Raw genomic sequence first — 12,500 nt, forward strand, 5'->3', positions numbered from 1 at the left:
TAGCCCCTCTCGCAATTTAAAAAACTTGGGAATCCCCACGAAGTCTCATTTACCAAAGGAGCCATTTTGTTGAATACCAGAGAACATCGAAAATTCCTTTTGACCGCGTTGAGATCTCACTTATTGTGCACCTTTTTGTTCTTTTTTAAATTCTGCTGATTTAACATACTTAGAGTCAAAATATCTTGCCAGTTGTGGAGTAAGAACTAGTGTAGCAACTTTTAATTAACCAGTGAACTTCGAACTTTGACATCATGTGCTAGTCAGTCATTTCCACAGTTTGTTTCCACTCAACCTGGAGGGGAGCCGTGATGGTGCTACAGTCCCTACGCACGTTGAATGTATTTGCTTTCTCATGCAAGGAGAGGGTTCTTTGTAAATGTAGTCAAATTTCACCTGTAATCAATATGTGACATGCATATAAGGTGTGAGTATACCTGCACCGATACTTTTACAATGGTTAATTTGTATACTTTCTTCACATGTTCTCTTGTTTATGTCCGGTTCTTGCAAAGCTTGCTTTTTCTTTTCCTCCTTCTTCTTCTTCCTTTCTGTTCCTGCTGCTTCCCTTCCTTGCTCTTCCTTCACGAAAAAGGCTCGACGAAGAGCAAGAGGCCGGGTAAGTCACATTTACCCTTCCCTTGTTTTTCATGCAGTGGACTCTCATTCCTGTGACGATTAACAGCGTTGGAATGGCTGCTTGCCTGAGCTAATTTGCCATATTTTGTTTTTTCTACGGCTGTTCGTCTCCCTTACTGAACCTTGCTCTTTAAGAAAGGCAATGACTTCATGCTTGTTGAATGGAAACCATAGCGAGGCAAGTCCAAACTTGCTTTGTCACTGAGCCATGCAACGCGCAACCTTTTGGGGATAACAATCTGGTGTTGCAGTTTTAGGTCAACGTTCACCTTTTGGTACAACCACACACGATAGACTATTTCTGTGCAACGTACAAGCGAAGCCGGCTGCTTTTGCATCTGGCTTGATGTTTAGCACTCGGGTGGAGTCAGGTTGCCGTTGCTCTTGGTGGACATGCTGATTGAGCAAGCTCAAATCCAAAAGGATTGGCCATCCCTAAAGTATCTGGATTATCCGCTCAACATGGTCGTTTTCATTGTGCTTGTTTTGGCAGTGGATGAGATCACGGGTGACGTCGTAAACAGAACACAACGTTTTTGGAATCGGACCCGGGTGCGCTATAAACGTGTCTTGCGACATATTCCAGTTTTATTGTTATCGACTAATGCTCAGAAAAAAGAAGCTCAAGGACGTCAAGAAACGACTGCATAAGCAATATAACAAGAGCAAGAATTGCTTTGCACTACAAGTCCCCTACCTATCTGATACTTAAAGTCCAAAAAGGATACAACTTTGTGAAAAATTGACGAAACACCCTGAAACTCGAACTTGTTCTGTAACTTATCATAATAGATCCATGTACCAAGTTTCAGTTGATTATATTAAAGGGTATGGGGAAAAAACCACAGGTGGGATAGACGGAGAGCAAAGCTATAGTCCCCTCCGGTGAAGCTGGTAGGGAACTAATAACAGGAAGTGGGACTCTAACCTACGTCTTTGGTTGCAGGAGCTCTCTCAGACCACTGGACTCTTCACATCACCCGAGTTTGCACGGTCGTGTGTTCATTAAGGCTAATGGAAGAAGTGTTGGATGCAGCACAAGGTGGTTGTCGTATAATTTACTGATCATCAAGTGAGAGTGGGAAAGGAGGAAAAGGTAGAACAGAGTGTTTGATTTGCTATAAAGAGCGAATTACTGAATTTTTTTTTAAGTGTCCATTTGTCCTCGTATTGCCTTTTATGCTTGAAGTATCTATTTAAACCCGGCCTCATGAATGAAATGGTAGGATGCAGGAATAATCCATGGGCTGCCGGAGTAAATCCAAAATCGAAGTACTGTATTGATCAAAGGTATTGCTCGTCCTCTCCGTTTGCTCAATGCTGGGCAGTTTCAGAAATATAAGTAGTTCCCCCTCCATTGTGCTTCCTGAATTCCCCACATCATGAGCCAGGATTACAAATGGCAGAACGAGCGGGGGGACATTATTTGACACTAGGTACATCCTCGTCGATTCATCCAGTGGTCAACCAACTTTTTGACACCAGCACAGAGGGCATCCTTCTGAAATTCCCTTAATCTGTGGGATGTAAAACATCATCCCCTAATCTCACTTTTCATTTTCAGGAACAAGTGCAAATCCTGTGGCTGCTAATACAACTGCAACTACTACAGCTCCATTTATCCCCCACCTTCTTACGGGGGTCAGCCAGAGAAAGGAAAGATAACTTCACAAACTGGCTAACCAGGCCTGACGTTCAACTGAAGGTGATTTCAGCAGGAATTTGTCATTTGTTTTTTGGTGCTGGAGATGACTTGCCTTTCATTTCATGAAATTTCATTTCACGTTTCATGAAAGACACCGTAGGATCTTTAACGTCTACCAGATAATACTGGCAAACAGGACACCCAGCTGATCTGTCCGAGGAACAGCACGCTCTATGATGCAACACCTTGCCTGCAAAGCAGCAGCCCGACAGTTTATAATCGGATCAGGAACTGAACCCAGGCTCGACAGCTCAAAAGTAAGCGCCCAACCTCTGCCCCATCCTGTTGGGCTCTTGTGGACCTAAATCGGATGAATATACTGAATGAGACAAAACCTCCTACCCCCAGGATTAATCGTGGGTTGCAAGCATTGCCTTTCACACATGTGCTGCACAGCATCCTCCTGGAGGAGGATGGTGTCACCCAGAAGAGTAGGACGCTTTTTGTGCACTGAAGGTCTCTCATGATTGCACACAACCATGTGGTGGTAGTCTCCATTCACTGCTGCACCTTGTAAGAAAAAGTCTATGATGGTCTTAACACGGATGGTGAAATTCCTCGATGTTCCCTTTTCTGGTGTTTTGGCATTTCTCCAATGCGGAGAAGTTGGCCCTTTCCACTTTACTGAAGGACAATTCATTTCTGATTCATAATTATCACTCCAGATTTCTTCTCCAGCAACGGCACGCTCCACTGAAGTGTTGCCACGTCATTGACACTCAGAGAGCGTTTCAGTTTCTCCTCCTCGGTGAAGATGTGTTGCACTCTTGCCATCACCTTTCTTCCACTACACCCCACCCCCGACAAGATCCTCGGTGACGATGCGATGCACAATTGACTCGGGTGTTCCAGACTCTTTTAAAAGTTACGGAATTGTGAAGCACCAAGCTTCAAACGGGAGTTTGTTAATAACAGCAACGTCGTCCTCACATCGTCAGGCAGATGGCCTGCCTGAACACGGTTCATCGTGTACATCCTTTATTCCTTCCTGAAAGGGTGATGGCCCCTCGCTAAACAGTTATCAAATGTGTCCGGGTGTTGAGAGGAATTGCCAAAATTTATTGGTGGATTTCGTGTGCATTTTGTTATTCTGTATCATCACCAACTTGGACAAGAGTTTTGGAGGTCTCCTTCACTGAAAGCTTCTACCATGGCCTCGTCTTTGATAGGATAAGCAATTATTTTAATTCCTGAACCAAAACAAGTTGTGTAAGAAATTTACCAGACATGTCAGTGAATAATGAGATGGTGTAGGTGCGTGTCGTTTGGTGATCATCTCGACATTTTACTTAAAAAGTGACAAATGGGGTGACCAGACCTTTAAGATGACCCTCTGAGAAGTAAACGAAGGAGTTGGAAATGGAATTCCCCTTATCATCTAATATATCTCATGGTGTAAGACCCTGGAGCAAATAATTAATGGTGGTAACTTGTAATAGTATGTGGCAGGACGAGGAGGGGGAGCTGGGCTGGGGGTCCATAATTCAGCCGTATTTGCATATATAAATAGGTATGGACAATTGTACAAAGATCTGTCTGCAATCGTAGCCTGATTTGGCATCAAGTGTGGTTACGTTGACGACGTCGTTGGGAAAAGGGAGAGTTCAAGGAAATTTCACTTTCATGTTCATGATCATGACTAAGGATGGAACTCAGGCAAGGCCTTTGTTTTAACCAAGCGTGGAGATTTTTAAGACGCATAGTTTGAGGGTGAGTAAAAGGAAGCGACTTGGTGAGGTTTTGTGCGAGAATTTTCCCATTCATGCTTTACAAAGCCGAGCATAGTCTCTGCTTTTGCAGGAGTGGGTAGATTCATACAGATAATTTTTGCCACACCTGGATGGTGAGACACCTGGATGGTGAGGGAAGGTTACAGTTATAGACCTTGTGGATTTAAGTGGAGCAATTGAGTTTTGCTCATGGTGATTTGTTGTTTTTTTTCTGTGCAAGATTAACATGCCCTGAGCCAATTGTTTCTGTTTCTGTTTGGTGAGTCAGGCCCTCGGCTCTACCTGTTCTACTTGCAAATCAGTGACGTTACATCACTTCTGGCATGAAAAAAGCATCACAACCATACATTTAATACAGAGCATCGCTGACTCGTTAAACAGGATAAATTGTCACCAAGCTGTGCCCGTTTGTAGATGACGACAAGATTTTATCATTTATTTGTGCTCGAATGACCCGCTCCCTCACGGCAAGGGGGTCATGTTCTTATCTTGGTGATTATTAATACCATGGCAGAGTACCCGCTGTACAGGCGATCTTGTTCCCAGCGTGCAACACGTTCTTCTGACTCATCCCTTTATTCGGGTGGTGTATAGGCAACATACCGCTTCCTTGGTCAAATCCTCTCGGAGAGATACATGATACATACATACATACATACACATACATACATACATACATATACACACATACACATGCACACATATACACACATACATACATACACACATACATACATCCACACATACATACATCCACACATACATACATTCATACATATACATTCATACATATACATTCATACATATACATTCATACATATACATTCATACATATATATATATATATATATATTTACACACATACATACATGTACAATACACATATACACGCACACGCACACGCACACGCACACGCACACGCACACACACACACACACACACACACACACACACACACACACACACACACACACACACACACACACACACATACATACACACACATACATACACACACATACACACACATACACATACACACATACACACACATACACATACACACATACACATACACATACACATACACATACACATACACATACACATACACATACACATACACATACACATACACATACACATACACATACACATACACATACACATACACATACACATACACATACACACACATAATAGGGTGGTCCTAAAATACAAACTTCAACTTTTCAAATGTGCTTTTTTTATTTTTTGGTTCCACTTGGGAAGAAAAAAAAATTGACTGAAGTTTCATTTGATTTCAACCGATTTTACCACTGTCACACGACCCCTGTTGTCTTGTGCCATGACGTCAAACTGTGACTGAACTGTACAGAGTTGTGGGTTTATATCTCAGCTTGGTGATGTTTTTGAGGTTAATATAAACCTCTTCACTGCAGAAACAATATTTTTACGCACTTAGGCCTTAGTTATTTTAGTTAGTTAGTTACTTAGAACTTGACTTCCGGTTCCGGTTTTAGAGCAGCGAGAGGTCTCCTTTGGGGCTCCCTGCTGACGTTCTCAAAGCTAAGTTTCCGGTTGTTATTTGTCCCGTTTTAACTGTTTAATTTTCTCACCTACATGTTACTGTGTGTTGCTAGTTCGGTTTTGTTTCAAAAATCGTGCTATTTTGTGAGTATTTTTGGCGACGTTCTTACCTGTGCTTGAGGCCTAGGCCTAGGCTTGAGGCCTACCGGTTCCACTCGGTGTTCGATGGTTTTTTTTTTTGTTTGTTTTTTCTCCCCATTACCTTCAATTTCTATCCTCCCCATTACCTTCAATTTTGATCCTTCCCACTTTCCAAACATCCCCCATTCTCCCAACTAATCTTTCTTATCTCAAAAAAAAAAAAAATACCCTACAACAACAACAACACGCTCACCTTCTCCCGATTCTGCTTCTTCTTCTTCCTCTTAACTTCCTCCTCGTCTTCTTCCTCGATTTTTTTTTTTTTTTTTTTTTTTTTAACACTTCCATGACCTAATCTGTTGAACTCTCTCATATATTAACATTAACAACAACAAAATATATATATATATATATATATATATATATATACCCAACAACAACAACAACAACACGCTCACCTTCTCCCGATTCTGCTTCTTCTTCTTCCTCTTAACCTCCTCCTCGTCTTCTTCCTCGATTTTTTTTTTTTTTTTTTTTTTTTACACTTCCATGACCTAATCTGTTGAACTCTCTCATACATTATTTTTAACTACAAAAACGATCTTATAATGCTTCATCTTCCTCTCTCACACATGTGGTACTCTTTACTGTTTCACAATGCACTACTCTTCTGCTATTTTAACAGACTGCTCTCATTTCGACCTCTCCTTCATTCCTTGCCTAAAAAATCCAACTATTACAGCGCTTCTTCTCTCCATGCTCTGAATTCGCCTTCATTGCATCCATCAAGAATTGTGTTAAATCGCATCTCTGACCTAAAACTTTTAAAAACCACAGTTTGCCATGGATGCTTGCTTTCCATCAAACATTCTTTTTTTCCAACTTCAGTGCCAACTCACCCCCCTCACCCCTCACCCCTCACTCTCACTCTCAAAGCAACCATCCCACTCTTCTCCCTCCAAGCCTCCCTCTCACCTCTCTCAAAAATCCCCCCTCACCTTTCTCCCACCTTTCATCCCCTCACTCTTCCTTCTCAAAGTTGCCCCCCTCTAATCCACCAACCTGCCTCCCTCCACTGCCCTCTCACCTCCATCTCTTCACTCCACCTCCTCAAATCCTCAACTGCCTTCTTCCTTGTCTCTTGTCCCCCCTCTCCCCCAGCACCACAGAGCCTTTTCTCCTCCTCATTCGGCCCCTCCCCTCGCTGTTCTGCAATACCCCGCACTCCTTCAGCAACCCTCCTTACCTGCCCCCCTCGTCCCTTGTCCTACTTCATTAAAAGTGTGGACCTCAAATATCCGGGGCCTTCGCTCAAACCTTTCAGATCTTTCCATACAGGTTGCCACTGACAAACCAGACATTATCTGCCTAACAGAAACTTTCCTCTCCCAAGACGTGTCTGACTCCCAAGTATCTCTCCCTAGCTACTCCCTCTTACGGTATGACAGACCTGAGCCTCGTCCTGGTGGAGGTGTTGCTCTCTTCATCAAAGACTCTATTCCTCACTCTCCATGCACTGCTCTCACTCCCCCACACCCCCAGGAATACCTCTGGCTTCGGCTTCCCCTCCACTCCCACCTCATGTTTATATGTGTACTGTACCGTCCACCGAACAGTGATGACTCCATCTACACCTCACTATCCGAAAACATGGACCATCTTCTATCTTCTCATCCAAACTCTCTCTTCCTCTTATGTGGTGACTTCAATTGTCATCACGCCAGTTGGCTCGGTGTGGGTACCTCTCTCACCTGCCATGGCACTTCAGCAAAAGCTTTCTGTGACTCATTGGGACTGACTCAATCGGTCAACTTCCCGACCCGGATCTCAACCAATGGTACTCCATCCCTTCTGGATCTGATTTTGACAAATTTCCCTGACAATATCTGCTGCTCTTCCTTCGCTCCAATTGGTTCTTCTGACCACGTCCTTGTCAAAGTGGACATCTCTCTGGCTGTTATCAGAGAACCACCTCACCGCCGTCGAGTCTGGCATTTCACTCAAGCCGACTGGCAGGGTCTCCGAGCAGCCATCAAACTGACAGACTGGTCTCCTATCACTACTTTCTCAAACATCAACTCATCCTGGGAATTCTTTCAAAGAAACTTGCTCTCCCTCATGCACAGATTTATCCCCTCTCGTGTTCAGTTGTCTTACCCTTCCTCCCGCCCTTGGTTTACTGAAGCTTGTGGCGAGGCAGTTGTCCTGAAACAACTTGCCTTTGCCTCATGGAAAGCAAACCCAACTGAGGGCAATCTCAGTTCTTTCCACAAAACTCGGAACAAGTGTGTATCTACCCTCAGGAGAGCCAGAAAACAACATCTTTCTCATCTCAAGTCTGAACTCTCAAACCTCTCTCCCTCCTCAAAATCCTGGTGGCGTTTAATCAAATCTGTTTCTGGTGTATGTTCCCCCTCCATCCCTCCCTTACCTCAAATGGCCGCACTGCTGATTCCACACGTGATAAAGCTGAATGTCTAAACTCGGTGTTTGCAGCTAAATCTTGTGTCCTAAACCCATCACTATCTCTACCCACTTTACCCAGTCGCACCCAACTGTCCCTGGACTCTGTATCCTTTTCTCCTGACAAGGTGGAGAGCTTGCTTTCAAACCTCGAGTCAGATTCTGCAACTGGTCCAGACGGCATCAGCCCACGTGTCCTCAAAGCCTGCTCTTCTGCTCTTGCTCACTCTCTCTCTGTTCTATTCACCCTCTCATTTGCCCAAGGTCATCTGTCATCTGCTTGGAAATCTGCTAACATCACTGCCCTGCATAAAAAAGGTGCAAAAACAGATCCCTATAACTACAGACCAATCAGCCTTCTCCCAATCATCAGCAAGGTGATGGAATCCATCATCGCCTCAGATATGAAATCCTTCCTCTTCTCCAATGGCTTGATTTCCAATCATCAATTTGGTTTCAGACCAGGTCACTCTACCCTGGATATGCTGCTTCTGCTCTCCCATCAATGGATGGAGGTCCTCAATGCCAGACAGGAAATCCGAGCCGTATCCCTGGATATATCACGTGCTTTTGACACAGTCTGGCACCCTGCCCTACTCACCAAACTCTCTTCCCATGGTATTCAAGGCCATCTCCACTCATGGCTCGCAGACTTCCTCTCCTGTCGCAGCCAACGTGTGGCCCTAAATGGAGTTCTTTCATCCCCTCTTCCTGTGCAGGCTGGAGTTCCTCAAGGTAGCGTTCTGGGCCCTGTTCTTTTTCTGGTTTTCATCAATGATCTCTCAGACTCTCTGGAAAATCCTCTATTTCTCTTTGCCGACGACTCCACCCTCTGCCGTACCATCTGTCATCCCTCAGACCGGCAAGCAGCAGCTTCTTCACTCACTGCAGATCTGGTTAAAAGCACAAACTGGTCCAACACGTGGAACATGTCTTTCAATCCAGACAAATCTCACACTCTCACTATGTCTCTTCGAAAGGACCGTTTACAAAACCCCCCCATCCACTTTCTCAACAATCCTCTGGAAGAAGTCTTTTCTTTCAAGCTTCTAGGTCTCACTACCTGCCATGACCTTTCCTGGGAAAGTCACATTTCCAACCTCGCCTCAAAAGCCAGTCGCCGACTGGGAATCCTCCGTCGTGCTAAGTCCTTCCTCGGCCCTATTGAGCTCCTGACCACTTACAAAGCTTTTGTCCATAGCCTGATGGAGTACTGCTCTCCCCTCTGGGCTGGTGCTCCTGCCTCCCACCTTTCTCGGCTTCACGCTGTCGAAACCAGGGCATTTAAGATCATCGGCATCTCCCGCAATGAAGCTGAGTCTTTGGGCCTCTCACTCAATCACCGCAGGTTGGTCGATGGTCTTTCTGTCTTCTACCGACTCCTCTCCAGCCTTGCCCCCCTGCTCTCTCTGCGATTTGTCCCCACCACATTTCCACAGGGCGCTCAAGGTCCGCCAACAACCCCCTTCTGGTAAAACTACCAAAATCACGAATCACTGCTCATCTTCACTCTTTCATTCCTCTTTTTTCCCGCCTTTGGAATAAACTTCCTCACTCTATTCTTTCCCATTCTTCCCTCCAGGCTTTCAAAACAGCTGTTCACCACCACCTCTTATCTTCCCCCATCCAAATCCTCGATCTTTTCTACCCCCGATAATCCACCCAAGCCCTCTTCCTTCATTTCTTCTGCTTTCCTTACTGAAAGTCCCTGAAATGTCCATCTTCTCTTCGCCATGTTCCCCGTCCCATCCCCATCCCTCTCCCTTCCACAGTTCAACTAATGTGTCTGTTCCCCACTGTTTTGTCCCTTCCACTCCCGCCCCTCTTGTCTCATGCCTCCTTGCTGTGAGTTGTGTGTTCGCTCTCATACGAGCCTCGACCAAGGTATACAAAAAAAAAAAAACTTGGTTTACCGATCCGCCGAAGGTATATTTGCCGAAATGAAATATAAATATAAAACACATTTTTAGCCTTTTATATTTATACATTTTCCGCCGAAGGTGCAAAAGTTTCAAAACCTGAAATGTAAACGTCGGCATTTATTTTCAAAATATAATTTTGTGCGTGCGCGCCAAAATGCTGAGTCATCTTTAACCAAACTGTGCAGTCGAGCTGCGCAGTAGTTTTCGTTCATGGCGTCTGAGCAGTGGCCAGCGTGGTTCAGATTGACTGTGGTTTCTGGGGCGAAGGTAATTGTACAGAAGTATGTCAGCGGTATAAATTTGAGTGACTGTATTGGTGATTTAATTACGCAACATATTGACGACGAATATTCTGGCCGAACGATTGCATCATTTCAGTGCAGCAGCAGGGATGATTCGCAGGCTACTCTCGATCGTGCCGATTTTGTTTCCATTGAAAGTTGTACACCTCTTCGTATTGAAAGATTTCGGTGCCAAGTACGTCAAAGTTTCCCTGCAAGATGCTGTTATTCAGCTTTCAACGGATCAGAAATCAGCCTTTGATGTGCTCATGGGGATGGGGAGACTGTACGATCAGATGCCCACTGAAAAGTAAGAGCTGGTTATGCCTCTGATTGACCGTTTTGAGCGTGTTGACTTCTCGTAGACACCTTTATTTAAATCATATCCAGCACTATGTACTCGTGTGCACGCACACATCTACGACTTGGACAGTAATTTTCTCAGCATTGGTTCCATTTGTTTGATGATCCAACAGGTTTCTATAAGAAAAACATGCCAGACTATATTGTAAAAACAAGTTTTAATCCTTTATTGTTTTTCACATCAGATGATACAGTGAACATGGGCATCCTGCATTTGAATGGTCTTCCATCTTCAATGTTTTCTTAGATCCTCCTGGTCTGGGATTTATACCCACCCCCCCCCCCCACCTTCCCTTGTCTTTTCCATGGAACATCCGGAAAAAAATCATTAAAATATATAATGTCTAAAAATTGAAATGATATCTATATTTCGACCTACCGACCCTACATTTTAGCTGAAGAACTACGTAAACCAAGTTATAAAATAGCTAAGGCCTTAGGAGTGCAGCAACTCAACAGGAAGGATTCTTGTTTCATTTTGCAATTAACTGTCAAACAGCCACAATACTATAATTCATAGATTCAGACTGGAATTTTTCACACCCTGTGTGGCGGTGGTTAATAAAGCCGTACATGAACCATATTTGGTAACAATACTTTTCTTATTAATACGAACCATTTTAGGAAAAAGCACCTTGAGAAAGTCCTCTTTTTGGTTTATGTGTACCAGTAAGGACAACCCTAATACATACATATACATACATACACACACACATCCACACATATACATACATTTACATACACACATACACGTATATACATATACACACATATACATACACACACATATACATACACACACATATACATACACACACATATACATACACATATATATATATATATACATATATATATATATATATATATGTATATACACACACACACACACACACACACACACACACACACACACACACACACACACACACACACACACACACACACACACACACACACACACACACACTCACACATATACATACACACACATATACATACACACATACACATACACACACATGCACACATACACACACATGCACACATATACATACACACACATATACATGCACAGACATATACATACACACACACACATTTACCTACACACATACACACATACACATACACATATATACATACACACATACACACATACATACATATACATACACATATACATACATACACACACACACATATACATACACACATATACATACACACACGTATACATACACATACACACATGTATACATACACATACATACATACATACATATATATATATACATACAAATGAGTACCAGCTTGCTGGTATCCTGTGTCGGAGTAGCGACCCGTCCAGGATTGTGCCCAATAGCCAAGGAGACTGCTTAGGCAGCTCCAACGTTCTGCACAGAGTATGGTCCCAATGGATACGTGGATACATACATACATACATACATACATACATACTGGACATACATATTTTCCTCCATTACATATATTTATTGTAAAAATTCCATGCAAGCCACGTGTTCTGTTTTAAAGACTTACCTGTCCTGCTTGTTTATGTTCAATGGATGGTGGAAAGGAAATTTTATTTTGCAGTAACTGGTTAATTCTGTCCCAATGCCATTTCCTGGTTTACCTGGCAGTCCCAGCTGGCATTGTTTGTTTGCAGCTGTGGCTGCCAGCTCGACATGGCTGCCTTTATCGCATGTGTGCCCCGTGTACACCT

General features: G+C 43.5%; 1 protein-coding gene across 8 annotated transcripts in view; it reads left to right on the forward strand.

Annotated features, from left to right (window-relative positions):
* LOC147025870 (SH3 and multiple ankyrin repeat domains protein 2-like) overlaps positions 1–12,500 on the forward strand; it is a 545,479-nt gene that overhangs the window by 456,137 nt on the left and 76,842 nt on the right. For 6 of the 8 annotated variants that reach the window (XM_085880768.1, XM_085880767.1, XM_085880771.1 and 3 more), the window contains one exon: positions 596–619. The exons of the other annotated variants lie outside the window; for them this stretch is intronic. In XM_085880768.1, the coding sequence (XP_085736894.1) occupies positions 596–619 (24 nt within the window). The remainder of the gene's footprint in view (positions 1–595; positions 620–12,500) is intronic. 8 annotated transcript variants of the gene reach the window in all.

This window comes from Eptatretus burgeri, chromosome 5 (genome assembly GCF_056783735.1).
Source record: "Eptatretus burgeri isolate ZD-2024b chromosome 5, Ebu_testis_v1, whole genome shotgun sequence".
NCBI classification, from domain to species: domain Eukaryota; kingdom Metazoa; phylum Chordata; class Myxini; order Myxiniformes; family Myxinidae; genus Eptatretus; species Eptatretus burgeri.